At 36.9% G+C, this 16,370-nt stretch overlaps 1 protein-coding gene across 4 annotated transcripts in view; it reads right to left on the bottom strand.

Annotated features, from left to right (window-relative positions):
* Window positions 1-350: 350 nt before the first annotated feature.
* The window catches only part of LOC124710255 (chromatin target of PRMT1 protein-like), a 58,118-nt gene continuing 42,098 nt past the window's right edge, over window positions 351-16,370 (bottom strand). For all 4 annotated transcript variants that reach the window (XM_047240910.1, XM_047240911.1, XM_047240909.1 and 1 more), the window contains one exon: window positions 351-1,812. In XM_047240910.1, coding sequence (XP_047096866.1) covers window positions 1,599-1,812 — 214 coding nt within the window. In that variant the 3' untranslated portion in view covers window positions 351-1,598. The remainder of the gene's footprint in view (window positions 1,813-16,370) is intronic.

Genomic DNA, 16,370 nt, shown 5'->3' with positions numbered 1-16,370 from the left:
GTCTTAAAACAGTAATAGTTTGGTTGATATTTATTACTGTGCTCACATCAGTCCTAATTGTTAGTGACATTCTAAATATAAGCATTTGACTTGAGAGCCTGAAGGGAAAGATTGGCACAAATGTGTGAACTAGCCATTTTTTCTTTATTTTTACTATGAAGTCTGACTGAAATAAACTCTGTAACTCAGAATATTTATGGGACATATAAACTTTATGTAGAGCCTGGTTACTATCCGATCTCAATCAAATGAGCAAACAGTTCATTCCATTTTACATGCACATCAGACAATGTACATTCACTGTGTTCAAAAATAATTTGCTGCAGAACAAAATTATAATAAAAATGCAATAAAGAGCCACATTTATTTATTTGATAAGGATCTAGGATCCATCCTTGAGCTACATTCACGAAATATTCCACCTATTATTATTCATTTTAAATAAACAAAATTGAGTGGTCAGTGTAAGAATGTTCCAACTGCCGCCTATTCTGCATCAAACGAACCAGAATTAATAAAAAAGTCCATTTACCAAAATTCAAATAATTTATTTTTCTGCAGCTACATTCAGCAGCTATCTTTAAATTCTCTTTAAACAAAGCAACATTATAGAAACAATTTGATAGTGTCAAAAGCTCAAAGCAATAAACAAGTGTACACAAGCTACTCTGAAATAGTTGCAACACACACTTCAATTATCATCCACAGGAACTAGTAAATGGACATTTTAATAGCTGTACAAAATTATAAATTAATGATAATATTAACATAATTCCTCTGACAAGAACTTAAAAGTGAACTGAATGGAAACTCAAAATCAAAAGCTGGCATTCTGTGCAATATTCTACAAGTAACTATCATAACTGAGTTGTGTGCCATATTTCTTTCCTATTTTTGGTGAATACTAAGGCTCTCTCTCTCTCTCTCTCTCTCTCTCTCTCTCTCTCTCTTTCACTCTCTCTCCCTCCCTTTCTTTCTTTCAAACAACTACAATACATGGGCAAGATGACATAACACAAAACAAACCATATTCTACTGTATCAATTCCTTTTAGAAATAGAACACACAAAAGTCCACTTTATCATCACTATTTTTCATAAAATGGCATTCATTCTCTAACAGAAAATCTATTAAGAGTCAGTCAAAGCAAGAATGCTTTTAAGTCATGACATGTTCAACAAACACAGTGAGTTTATATTTCTAGCATTACACTTATCTGTATAAGTGAATATTAGTTCAATGCACATTAAAACATCGTTGCAGCCTCACAAGTATTACTTTTAAAAGAGTGACAAATTTATGAATCCAGTGAAACAAACTACAGAAGCATCTCCTTTAGCATCATGTTACAACCATTATTACACATTTTGTAAAAAGTTACTATAAATATTTGGGAGCAATTTGCTATCCCACAGTCTGTTTCTTTCTTACATATCCTAATTTACAATACTTTTACACTGGGAGTCCTTAAACACAGAAAAATGTGCTTATGAACATTTAAAACTTTACAGCGAAAGAGTTCGAAGTCCAAGACATAAACAAACCATAAATTAAAGCAAATTTCAAATGGGAAATCAGAGATGGACTGACGTGAAGCTTCAATCCCATGATTCAGAGGTACTGGCTTGGTTCATGTAACTCTCTAGCTCTCGGTCAAGATGTGACTTTGTGTTTGCCATATATTGATCAAGTTGCATGTCAAGTTCTTCCTTTGACGGCAGAGGTCTATTTTGCCGCCCACGACCTCCACGACCCCTGCCACCACGGCCTCTGCCTCTTGCACCCCCTCGGCCTCCACCTCGACCTCCACGTCTGCATATAAAAATTGGAATCTTTTAAGAAAGCACAGGATACAAAATACAAATGAAGAATAAAATAACAAAGAAGCGTAGAAATAGCATATCAATCTTTGTGTCAGAATGGATATTTTATCCTACATGGCACTATTTAAAAAGATTATTTTAATTAAACACTACTACCAGTTTCAGCTTTGAACTTCTAACAATGCTACATCATATCCATAATTTTGAGTTTTTGGCTGAGTCTTTATTTTTCCAAGATATTTTGATAAATTCCCTAACTGTTCTTTTAAAGTTATCTGAATGTGTATCTCCAGTGTTCACTTACTGGGCTCCAAACTGTGAAACTGACAAACTGCACTCTACCTTACACAACAAAAACTGTCTTCCAGATCCAAGAAAAAAAGAGATGTTGAATGGCAGATCACAGGTTTCTAAGACCTTGTAGGAAATCACATCCATGGTTAAGACCTTGGGGACAGGCTTCCACTGAACATCGTTGTCAGTACCACAACGTAAAGTGCATCATAAAAGTTTGCTTATGCCGTGTCCAGTTCAGTTTGGTTGGAGCCATACAGACAGCAACTGAGATCTTTATTCAACACAACCAAGATTACAACTGGGAAACCTGTCTGAATGCCGTGGTAAAATAAAGGCATTAATATGCCTGCAAACTCAAAAATCAGATCATCAATTTCACAACGAAATCTCGAAAAATCATACCATTACTGTTTCCACCTGTGAAGACGTGACAAGATAACTAACAAACGAAGAAATCTTAGTATTCTTTCTCAGGAAAAAACACGTATCTACAAAATAGAACAGCTTCTTTCAAAACAGTAAATTCACAGTTCTTCCAGTACGAAGCAGGAAATTACGCTGCAAGATTAATTTCATCATACAGTCCATATTATTTATTTACACATGGTAAATGTATAAATCCATATCAATTAGCACAGACAAGCAGGGTCATAGCCACTAGGTCTCTGGAGCCAGTCCACAAAACTCTTTACATATGTGGATCTGTAAATGTAATTGTTAGAGCGGAGGGGTCAGACATATGCCTAGTCTTCATTTATGACCGCTACAGGCACACAGACATTCTCACAATAACAAAAACTTTTTGATGACAGAACCGATAAATGGGACAGTTGCAGATATTAGAGGAAATGAAACTTGCCATAAAATAGGAACATTTTCCAAGAATAATTATCTTGGCAAGTGTATGGGTCAGTGTAGCATGAGACAAAGTGGGCATAAATCAATAGTTATGAAAGTTACTGAAAAATAATTCAACCAGCAAGAAGAGGAACCTCAGCTTGTCAATCAAATACCTGTGAAATTTAAAAATTTCCCAGTGAATTATATGTTCAAAAATATTTTGGACTGCAGTTTATTGTCGTCAACTTTACTCAAGATAATTCAACTGGACACCTACCAGTCATCTTCAGGTGAGCCATCAAAGACTCACAAAGGTGTTCTCTGCTCTGCCTTATATAAAGCGAGCTGATATTATTGCCGCACTTGTGTCAGGGTGGGAGTGACAGAAAGACATCGCCCAGCAGCAGTGCCCTCACTGGCGGAAGTGTAGGGATCAGCAGTCTTCAGCGTTGCCACTCACCAAAGTCATCTCAGTATTCTGGTGTCTTCATCTGGAGCAAATCTCGGAGATTATGGGATTCCTCGTATTAATCACCTGGTACCCACTGACATGGTTCATTAGATTTTCCACTATGTGTATGTCAACGGATTCTTTTATAATGAAGTCCCAAAAACATGACGCTGTGGGCAAAATTAATGTTTTGTCATAAAGCACGGAATATCCATTGGAGATACAATGTTCCACAATTGCAATTTGCTGGGTTGCAGAAGGCGAATGCAATGTTTGTTTCATGTAACATTCTTCCATGGTGCATGTTGTTTGTCCTACAATAGGCCACCACACTGGCAAGGTATTTTGTAAATTTCTGTCTTCTGCAATAACAAGTTATCCACAACTGATCCCAGCAGCTCTGAAATCTTAGATGGCAGGGGGGAATAACTTAACCTAAAAATTAATAAGGATTTTGAAGAAAAGCTGGAGACTTTGCTAGCATATTCTCTTGTTTATACACTTCCTGGTTCATGGTTTTAGCTGAGAATGCCCTGTTAATTTGCTGCATCAAATATCCATTGTCTCTAAACATTGTTATTAAATGTGCAAGCTCTTTAGGTAAACTGTCTGCATCCAACACTGAATTGACCCTGCCTACAAGGGTTTAATGCACACTTATTGTTTGGGATGGATGATGGCAACTTGAAGAGTGCAAGTATAAATCAGTGTGAGTGGGCGTACAATAAACAGAATGTCCCAGACAGCTGTCACTCTTCCATCTAACCAAAACATCCAGGAATGGGAGAAATGTTCTCAGGAATGGAGTTAAGATGATGTAAGACTTCCATTAACTTATCTTCTCCATGGGGCCACACTATGAAAGTATCATCCACATACCTTCAAAAAGACAGTTGGTTTAAGAACCACTGATTCAAGTGCTCTTTACCTAGGTTTCGGCTATAATAATGTAGCCTTCTTCAGAAATGTTACAATATAAAATTAAAACATGCCAGATATTGGCCTTGTCAAACTTAAAATGTTAGTACTACAGTACATAGTCTTAAGACTGCGTCACTTCTACTAATGTTTTGCCGATAGGCCACACAAACGGGCCAGACAGATGGGCCGTGGGCGCTGAGTCATAACTGGGCGCCGCGGGCAGCGACACAACGAGCTCAGCTGGTGGTTGCGCACATGCGCGGGCGGAGTACTAATAACTTTAAATTTCTATGAGAGGCAAATGACATTATATAGCATAAAGGAACCTTTTAATAAGAAAAGGCCATAAGTTAATGTTATCAGTGCCTGAACTTAGATAAGAATAAATGCCTGCAAATAATAATGAGGACAATTGTCTCATACAGCATAGCGGTTAGATATACAAATATATGATCAGTAATTAATACATAAGAAAGCCAGTCGGCTGTATGTCATAGCCAGCTACTGATGTAGGTAGATGATCACATAAAGTAATGGATTTATCGGATAATAGGTGCGTGCAACGCCACAAAACATTATGAAGACAGTATAGACAGTCAAGTTAAATGAAAACTTTATGAAGCTCTAAATATAAATACACCATTTGATGAGTAAAAAATTGTGAAACAGCATTGAACATAAGTTAGTGTATTAAATATGCGGTGTATAATTGGGGAATACCCAAAGCTACTAATAAGAACAAAAAGTCTGTATGTTGTAGTAAGGTATTGCCGTGGGTAATAAGAAGTATACAGTATTAGATTTAACGAGTTAATAAGTAGTATGTAGGGACGTACCACACCACAAGTTGTTATAAAGGCAGTTATAGAAAGTCATGTATATGCAAACTTTACAAAGCTCATAATTAGAGATACACCATTTGAGGTGTATCAGTTATGAAAAAGTCATAAAGAAAATAACAATGACTACGTGAAATGCGTATGTAAACATAAAGATAAGAGGGCACTGGCATTGGGCGACATAGAGAGTCCTGAATCACCGTGGCAGACAAAGCAAGGGCTGAAATCCTTCAAAGTAGTTCTTATTTTTCCAACTGAAATTGGTCATTAAACAAGTTGTTTCTATCAAAAAGGAAGTGTTTGAAAATTGGCATTTCTTCGAGTGTATCTAGTCTGCATCCTTCAGCTTCTTGGTTCAAGAGCTCTGTGTTTGTAAGTGGGTTTGGGGCATGGACCATTTGGATTAGATGTTCTGCAAATGTCGAGCCAAGGGTGCCATCTCCACTTTTTGTGGGTAAATGCTCTTTGTATCGAGCCGATAAAGCTCTTCCTGTCTCGTTGTTGCTGTTGTTGTGGTCTTCAGTCCTGAGACTGGTTTGATGCAGCTCTCCATGCTACCCTATCCTGTGCAAGCTTCTTCATCTCCCAGTACTTACTGCAATTCACATCCTTCTGAATCTGCTTAGTGTATTCATCTCTTGGTCTCCCTCTACGATTTTTACCCTCCACGCTGCCCTCCAATGCTAAATTTGTGATCCCTTGATGCCTCAGAACATGTCCTACCAACCGGTCCCTTCTTCTAGTCAAGTTGTGCCACAAACTCCTCTTCTCCCCTATTCTATTCAATACTTCAACATTAGTTATGTGATTTACCCATCTAATCTTCAGCATTCTTCTGTAGCACCACATTCCGAAAGCTTCTATTCTTTTCTTGTCTAAAATATTTATCGTCCATGTTTCACTTCCATACATGGCTACACTCCATACAAATACTTTCAGAAACAACTTCCTGATACTTAAATCTATACTCGATGTTAACGAATTTCTCTTCTTCAGAAACGCTTTCCTAGCCATTGCCAGTCTACATTTTATATCTTCTCTACTTCGACCATCATCAGTTATTTTGCTCCCCAAATAGCAAAACTCATTTACTACTTTAAGTGTCTCATTTCCTAATCTAATTCCCTCAGCATCACCCGACTTAATTCGACTACATTCCATTATCCTCGTTTTGCTTTTGTTGATGTTCATCTTATATCCTCCTTTCAAGACACTGCCCATTCTGTTCAACTGCTCTTCCAAGTCCTTTGCTGTCTCTGATAGAATTACAATGTCATCGGCAAACCTCAAAGTTTTTATTTCTTCTCCATGGATTTTAATACCTACTCCAAATTTTTCTTTTTTTTCTTTTACTGCTTGCTCAATATACAGATTGAATAACATTGAGGAGAGGCTACAACCCTGTCTCACTCCCTTCCCAACCACTGCTTCCCTTTCATGCCCCTCGACTCATAACTGCCATCTGGTTTCTGTACAAATTGTAAATAGCCTTTCGCGCCCTGTATTTTACGCCTGCCACCTTTAGAATTTGAAAGAGAGCATTCCAGTTAACATTGTCAAGAGCTTTCTCTAAGTCTACAAATGCTAGAAACGTAGGTTTGCCTTTCCTTAATCTTTCTTCTAAGATAAGTCGTAAGATCAGTATTGCCTCACGTGTTCCAATATTTCTACGGAATCCAAACTGATCTTCCCTGAGGTCGGCTTCTACTAGTTTTTCCATTCGTCTGTAAAAAATTCGCGTTAGTACTTTACAGCTGTGACTTATTAAACTGATAGTTTGGTAATTTTCACATCTGTCAACACCTGCTTTCTTTGGGATTTGAATTATTATATTCTTCTTGAAGTCTGAGGGTATTTCGCCTGTCTCATACATCTTGCTCACCAGGTGATAAGAGTTTTGTCAGAACTGGCTCTCCCAAGGCTGTCAGTAGTTCTAATGAAATGTTGTCTACTCCCGGAGCTTTGTTGCGATTCAGGTCTTTCAGTGATCTGTCAAACTCTTCACGCAGTATCATATCTCCCATTTCATCTTCATCTACATCGTCTTCCATTTCCATAATATTGTCCTCAAGAACATCGCCCTTGTATAGACCCTCTATATACTCCTTCCACCTTTCTGCTTTCCCTTCTTTGCTTAGAACTGTGTTTCCATCTGGGCTCTTGATATTCATACAAGTGGTTCTCTTTTCTCCAAAGGTCTCTTTAATTTTCCTGTAGGCAGTATCTATCTTACCCCTAGTGAGATAAGCCTCTACATCCTTACATTTGTCCTCTAGCCATCCCTGCTTAGCCATTTTGCACTTCCTGTCGATCTCATTTTTGAGACGTTTGTATTCCTTTTTGCCTGCTTCATTTATTGCATTTTTATATTTTCTTCTTTCATCAATTAAATTCAATATATCTTCTGTTACCCAAGGATTTCTACTAGCCCTCGTCTTTTTACCTACTTGATCCTCTGCTGCCTTCACTACTTCATCCATCAAAGCTACCCATTTTTCTTCTACTGTATTTCGTTCCCCTATTCCTGTCAATTGTTCCCTTATGCTCTCCCTGAAACTCTGTACAACCTCTGGTTTAGTCAGTTTATCTAGGTCCCATCTTCTTAAATTCCCACCTTCCTGTCTCACCTATGTAATAACTGGGCAATCGCTAAGGACAACTTTGTAAACACCAGATAGTGACAATTAGTGGAATAGGCCACTTTAAAGCCCCGACTCTTTAAGATGCACCCTACTTTTTAAGAGGCTTTGCCTATAAACGGGATGGAAATTAAATTAATGGAGTGATCTTTATAAGTGGTATCTAGTATAATTAAGGTTGTAATGTTTCTATGCATTTTCTTGTCATAGATCTGTTTCACGATATTTGGGTTGTAACCATTATTTTGGGCAATATATTCAAGTGTCTTTAATCCATTCTGTAAACATTCTGAAGAAAGTGGAATAGATAGTGCTTGGTGTATACTTGAGTGGAAAAAAGCCATTCTGTGGGCTTTGGGGTGTGTGGAATCAGCAGGAATAATATTATCGGAGAAAGTGTATTTATAGAAAATGTCAAAACTTATTTTGTTGTCAGCTACTGCCAAAGTTAGGTCAAGATAATTCAAAGGTCTATTAGCTGTTTCAGTTTCTTGGGTGAAGCTTATTTTCTTGTGGAGGTTGTTAAACACAGTGAAAATCTGATCTATGTGAACGTGGGTGCCTTCAATTAAAAAAAGTAAATCACCTTTGTATCAAGCATAAAAAATTATTCTGTTCGCTAAATCAGGGTAATTTTGAAAAAAGTGTGCTCCACAGAATTTAAAAAATTTCTGACAAAATACCTGCGAACAGGCTGCCCACGGCTAGACCAAATGGTTGTGAATATAGTCTGTCATTAAATAAGAAATAGTTGTACTTAATGGTGCGTAAAAGGGTCATTAATTGTCTATTTCAATAATAGATAATTTTTTGTGAAAGCGAAAATTGGCTTCTAATATAGCCGAAGTTTTGTCTACTGGGACATTTGCGTATAAACTTGTGATATCGAAAGACACAAGTTTAGACAAAACAGAACATGTTAAAATTTTCAATTTACTAGCTAAGTCCACCGAGTTTTTAACAGTGTAATTTTCGTTTAACACAATATTCTGTTTTATTTTATGATGTAAGAACCTGGCTAATTTATGATACACACTGTTGGTACCATCCACGACAGGACAGATGGGGTGAAGAATATTATGAACCTTAAATTGACTCCTCAAAACAGGCGGTTTAAGGTACATATTTATAAGCCTTTTTACGAAATTCACCGATTAATTTTTTAGTGTTATGGAGTCCTGATGTAATCTCTTTTAGTAACGTGGATGTGAGGTCTAACTCAATTGGCACAATGCCATTGTCCTCGAAAAGTTTTTTCAGTTTTCTCCACGTATTCAGTTTAACTTATAAAGATTAAAGAGTTGCCCTTTTCAGCTTTTGATATTAGGGCATCACTATTCTTCAATTAATGATTAATGCTCTTTAAAATTTGACGTATATTTGAAACTGTTTGTATAGTAGAACATTCTTTTTCGATCATTTTGCAAGCGTCGTAAGCTATTCTAGTTTGAACATTTTTGGCAGTTTTAATACAATCAAGGCCCACTTTAAGATCAACAATTAAATTCTCTATAACACGAGGATTGCTAACCTTAGGTTCTATGTTAAACCTGAAACCTTTACACAAGTGTTCATTTTCAGAAACAGTAAAATTAATATCTGTCTTATTGATTACTCTCTCATTGAATTGAGGAGCGTTCTTAGAATTATTACAAGAGCTCTGCACGCTACAGGTGTTAACATGATTTGACAATTGGCAAGTTTTTTTTGTCATGTCTCTTAACAATTTCCTTCTTTTCCGTTAACTAACCATAAGGTAGCCTGTGCCCAAAATGAATCCATTTGGTAGTTGAAAGAATTCTTCACTGTTCCAGAAAGCTCAAGGTGAAGCCCATGGGCCATTTCATTAAGGCTATCTTTCTTAGCATATAAATCAGCAATTCTACTGTTTAAAATCATATCAGATTCTTTTACAAATTCGGTGACTTCTTACAGAGCTTACTGATACAACCATTTACAAAGTTGGGAGTAACATTTAACTACTTGCACTGATTAATATGAGAGATTGCCATGCCTATTTTAAGAATTTTACACAAAATGTCCATATACTTATGAGCTGCTTTAGTCAACTGGGCATGTACAAATTTGAATATTTTTAGCATGGTGGAGCAGAGTCAGCAACTGTAAAATGTAATTATGTTAAATTTCAGCCTCCAGTTGCATAAGCAAAGAAACTTACCTAGGTTTCATAAAGTTTGCATATGACTCCACTGGCTATACTGATTTATAATGTTTTGTGGCATTGCAAGCACCTATTAGCCGATAAATCCATTACTTTATATGATCTTCTACCTACGTCAGTAGCTGGCTATGACATACAGCCTACTGGTTTTCTTATGTATTAATTGCTGATTACATATTTGTATATCTAACCGCTAAGCTGCATGAGACAATTGTCCTTATTATCATTTACAGGCATTAATTCTTAGCTAAGTTCCGCATATTTCATGCACTGATAACATTAACTTATGGCCTTTTCTTATTAAAAGGTTCCTTTATGCTATACGATGTCATTTGCCCTCTCACGGAACTGTAACTTCGGTTATTATGGTTTATTTCCCAGTAACATTTTTAACTGTTGCAACAAATAATGTTATCAATTAATGTTTATTCTTACTTATATACAGTACATTTGTTATATGTCTTATGCCTTTTATGGAATGGTAATTTCAGCGACTTATGATTTTAATGTCATTAACAGTCTGAACTATTGTAATAAACTAGTTTCCATAATAAACACAGTTAACATTTTCTTGTTTTAAGTCTGTATTACTCTGCACGTGCATGCGCATGACCACCAGCTGAGCTCGTTGCGTCGCTGTCCATGGCGCCCGGTTACGTCTCAGCGCCCCCGGCCCGTCTGTCTGGCCCGTTTGTGTGGCCTATCGGCAAAACATTAGTAGAATAGACGCAGTCTTATGACTATGTACTGTAATACTAACTTTTTATGTTTGACAAGGCCAATATCTGGCATGTTTTAACTTTAATTTTATATTGTGATGTTTTTGAAGAAAACTACATTATTATAGCCAAAACCTAGGCAAAGTTTCTTTGCTTATGCAACTGAAGGCTGAAATTTAATATAGTTGATAAAGGTAACTCAGTTGTTTTGTTATCCCATAGTTTGTATTTGGAGATGAATGGCCTACTTAGTGATACTATGTACCAAAAGACTGATCACAACCCTACAGCACGAGTGCAACAGAAGAAGTGCACTCTTCTGAATTCTGCCTCATTAAATCTAGAAATCATCAAGCGGTTAAGATCACATGGCAGTGTACCAGCAAGACTGTACATTCTTTCTAAAGTGCACACAGGAGGTCTTTCTTTATGGCCTATAGTGAATAATATTGACATGCCCACATATGACTTAGCCAAACATCTTGCTTTCTTGCTGAGAGCATTGGTTGGTAAATGTCATCATCATATACAGAAGTCAGCTGATTTTATCAGCAGACTGGGGGCTCTCCACCTAAGTAGTTTGGACCTTTTAATGAGTTTTACGAAAGTACCTCTTGCTGATTCCTTAGCACTTAACTGGTAAACAGTTTCAGCTGGCCATCGCTGTTTTGTTTGGCACACTCTTTCCTCAACCTGTTTTATGTTTACCCAAGAATATTCTGAACAGACAGCCAGCTTCAGTGTGGGTAACCCCTTGTCTCCCAGGTGGCTAACCTTTCTATGGAGGATTTTGAGGTAAGAGCACTTGAGTCAGCAGTTCGAGATCAGAAATGAGCTCTATATCCTTGCTTTAAACTTGCCAGCAGGTCCTGTCACATTATCTCCGAACTCACCATCTCTGTAAGCACGGAGACTCAACTCGTCAGTCTCAGCTGCTGCCCATGTAACTGAAAACTCATCACTCGAGTCTTCTGGCGGACACAAGTGCACTGAACTAGTATATAAAGTCGAGCAAGTACACAAATTCTTAAATACAAGAGAGGACTCGTGGCACTGATGCTAAATATGCAACCAGGCAACACCAATTCTTTAAAGAATCGAACTCCAACTTCATGTCTTATTACATTACAAATGAATTAATGTATTAAATATCTGACTTTAAGCTTGTAAGCGAGAAAAATTTTAGGAACAGTTTGAAATTACATTTAAAGTTAGTTGCAAGTTGCTCAATGGTCACATTGTAATCACTGGATGAATATAGTCCGGGTAATTTGAACACGATTTTCATGAAAAGCTAGCTTTTCACAGATTTAAATATTTATGAAGTCATATTTACTGAACTGCATGTCATTGAAATATTATGCCTGATGCTCAAGTTCGACAATTTGAGCAGCAAAAATGTTGCGTGTGTGTGTGTGTGTGTGTGTGTGTGTGTGTGTGTGTGTAGAGGGTGGGGCCACACGCATCAGTGAAAAATTTGTGCAAATATTTGAAATTAAGTGCAAAGTTTGTTCAAAGTTTATTGGAAGCCATTAAGTACTCTCATTCTCAAAATTCTCAAATAGGGATTAATATAGTCTGGCTGCTTGCATGCTGTCACTTAGGCTGCCTCGAGACAAACAAACAAACTGTAATATTTGCCTTATTGTGTTAAACTTTCAACATAAGATTCTAGCTCTTAATGAGTATTTATGATAGCATTTTAAACACAGTCAATAATTATGTGAAATATTGAAAATCAAATTTTTATTGCCCCTGCAAGCTGTTATACAGGCAACTTGCAACTGGTGTAGAGTTCTGGGGTAACAGTTCAGTACCACAGATAGCTACCATCCAATCAAATACATGGAAAAATATTTTGTAATACATTTTCTTTTGGAATGTGTGTTGATCCTGTACAAGCCTATCACTGAATCCACAGGATATACACCTCCCATGAACAGAATATATTGTACAAACACTCTGGAATTAGCTACTCTGACTGCTTTCTTCAACTTATTGTCGTATCTTTCTACTTCAGTCACCGAGTTTGCCGCTACAAAATTACTGAGTTGTGTTACAAATTCCTTCTCATACCATTTTATAGCAGAACAGTGTATATTTCTTATGGAACTTTACTTCGTCTTTATTTTCTGCAACCTCTGTGGATCTCTTCATTTCGCTGACACAGTCAAGCACACCTCCCTTTAGACAGTTGGATCAAACAATAGGTTCCCACTTCTGCTAGTTCCTTTGCAAATATCAACTAAAGAACGAGTTTTCAAAAAATAGTTGACAGTTTTTTGTTGTGGCATAATGCTAGCAAGTCTCAGCACTTTCCACTAGCATCTATGCCAGAAAGAAGTTAATTTTGGATACTCCTGCCAGTATACAGTTCAAAGATGTACACTAAGCCATTCATAGAGACCAAAAAATGTAGCATCTACTTTTGGCAAAGTTCGTATCTATTTTTGTCAAAATTCACACCTACCTTAAAAATAAATGTATATTTTAGACACACAAATTTAAAAAGTTGTCACAGTACATGAGAGAAAATAATCTGCAAAAAGTTCAACAGCTTTTTTTCTGATATGGCCTTTATTTTCTTCGTTTGGCTGTATTTAAGCTTCCAACAAATGATTGTTCCACTGAAAAGCAGCAGCATTTTCCTGCCAGTGAGCTGAATGTGTCCCCAATTTAAGGCGATTCTCGACATTATTTGCCTTTCCCCACCCAATTCAATGATTACAAAATCTGCAGAACATTAATTTCTACCTTTCATGGTCATTTATAGCCATGCATCCCATGTTTAACAATGCTACAAACAGAAGTGACAATGCACTAAGCATAGAAGTTGAATGAAAGCAACTCTCTTCGAACTACAGGGGAAGAAATTTGGCAAGTTGAAAAACGTGACAGATTTGGTTTTCCAATTGCTATAGCGCAGAGTGCAGACACTACATAGTGGCAGCCGGCCACGAGTATAAACAAACTAGAATTTTGGCCACCAGAGTGGAGAGGAGCAGTGTGTGGAAACAAGCTCCGCCTTCCTCTCACAGGGCAGCAGTCCACACCTGTGTTATGTGAAAACAGAACTGATATATTGTAACAGGGATCACTGATCTCTTCTGGCATTGTAAGGATTATAATCAAAATCCATGATGGACCAAGATGAGTCATTTCACTCACTGCAAAATGAGACAAGAAAACAATCAGCAAAAAACAACATTAAGCATTTGGAAATGGCTACCATACAACTGCTTGTTGAGGTTGGCAGAGTTTTGTTAACAAGGTAGATTAGACCCAACCTCTTAGCAGTATTCAACACGACCACAGTTCCAAACATCCGCCACCTAATTTTCTACATTAAAAGTGTCCACATTATACCAACTTTTGAACTTCAGCTGAAACGAATGCATTTCTTTGTTATAAAATGCTAGGTCCCACGGCTGAGCACTATGTTGCATTATGCAGCGCGTATCTTAAATAGATCATTCAACTGACAACTGGCGCAGCACCAGGAAATCAAGCACACTGATACGTCGTTGAGTTCATTCGGTTTTTATTTTGCAAACAAGTTTTTACACACATTATCTTTCCAAATTGGGATTCGCCAGATGATACACAATACCAGAAACCGGAAACTGGTTCCGTTTCTGACATTAAAATGCAGAAAATAAAGCCTTTCAAAGTATATCTGATAAATTATTTTCTCCAGATACAATTTGCTAGAAAATAGCGTCTATTAGGCAATTCTGTGTTTTCACATTTTAAGGCAGAATTCGCATCTATTTCGTATTTATCGCAAAATGTGGATTTCTTTGGTCCCTGTCAATTCACATCAGATAGTGTACTGTTTTTCATCCAGTGACATCCTTTGAATGGTGCATTCTGTTCATTAAGGATTTTTGAACATAAAGCCTGCCTGACTTCTTAATAATAATGGCCAATATTTCATTTCTAAGCAATGTGTTAACATACTCTCTTGAACATCATAAACGAGAAGGTGTATCATGTATGTATACCAGTCCATTATGGCATGGATAGTTCTTCCTGACATTTTTTCCAACATCATGAAAGTTTAGGCTTTTTATTTGACTTCAGAGCATACTTTTCTTCTGTGGTAACAATGATATTTCCTTGTTATACATTGTTTTCATCTTGTTTTGTTCCTATACTTTTTGTTCTTCTTCACTGTCATGATCAGTCTCAGACACAACTATATTGGAATTTCCAATATCAGGTCCAGCGATCTCATCCTCTCAATCATCTGCAAATACTTCTTCGCTGTCAGTGTTATTCAATTCCAAATTGTCACCTTCTTCAGCAATTTTCCTAACTGCTACAGAATACCTGCCCCCATACACACATGAAGCTGTAATAGATGCTATACCAACAATATAAAAGTAATGAACATAATTATACTGAATTTGCACATGTACAAAAACGGTATATTCAAAGCAGCGAGATCATAGTGTTGCCATATGGCAACAAACCAGAAATACTGATTAATTATTTATCCTTCAGTTCCAGAAATATGAAAACATAAGCATCATTTTACGTACTGTACAAACATAATTTCTTTAGATGTGATCTAAATGACAGAAATAATTCACTCTACCAGCTGCTTTCATTTCCATTTATGTACACTCAACCTTCAATAAAGATTATCAATTTTTGGCTGTTCTGCAACATAACAGCACTAAATACAGTCTAGCTCCACACAGCCAGACTGTGTGTTGCCACATGGCAATACCACACATATACAAGTGCTTTTCTTAACATTATTTGTATATTTAAGATTTGTTACAATGTGGTAACACCACACAATTGAGCGTTAAATGCATGATTTTTTTGTAAGAAATTACTTTTGAAGTGTTCAAGTGATTCACAGAAAGGGAAAAGTAGAGAAAAAATTCCTATCTTGCTAGTTAAAAAAAAAAAAAAAAACTGCTTACATGCAATATCACTTGCAATGCCACACAATCTTTGGTTCCAAGATGTTTACTAAAATCAACTCACATTCATTCTCTGTATGATCATTCTAACATTTTCATGGATATATAATGAACACTATCTGTTACGATAACATTGCGTTTGAATTTTGAGCCAGCAGTGAAAGAACTAAGAGAAATTTTCCAGCTACTGTTGGAAATGTGTGTAGTGGTTCTTGTATTTGCTTAAACAGGGGTACGGGTCACATTTTTGTACAAAAAATGAATGTATACCCACGACATCCAGGATACTTGCAGCGATTTCCTTCAGCATTCCTGATCAGTGGTTAGCAGAGCCACTGTGTCTGTATTATGGTGGGACAACACCTCTGGGACAGTTTTCCTTTCTTACCTCTAGTTGCTAATGAATTTTACTGCTTGGTCTATCCCTCTTTTGTAGAGATCTTCTTATGTCACAAAGACGATGTATCACTGTCCACCCATTGGCTGTGATGCAGCAGGCCTGGGTTCGATTGCCAGCTGGGGTGAAGATTTTTTCCACTCAGCATCTGGATGTTGAATTGTCCTCTTCATCATTTCATTATCATCAACACGCAAGTCACTCAATGTGGCATCGACTGAAAAGACTTGCAACTCAGCAGCATAACTGTTTCAAACTCAAGGGTTGCTCAGGCAGTTTCTTCTTCAATTTAAGTAGAATAGTTGCTTTGATGGTTTTAGTTTCA

This window comes from Schistocerca piceifrons, chromosome 1 (genome assembly GCF_021461385.2).
Source record: "Schistocerca piceifrons isolate TAMUIC-IGC-003096 chromosome 1, iqSchPice1.1, whole genome shotgun sequence".
NCBI classification, from domain to species: Eukaryota; Metazoa; Arthropoda; class Insecta; order Orthoptera; family Acrididae; genus Schistocerca; species Schistocerca piceifrons.
Note: the sequence above shows the minus strand (reverse complement) of the source record. Positions and strands in the feature narration are given on the sequence as shown.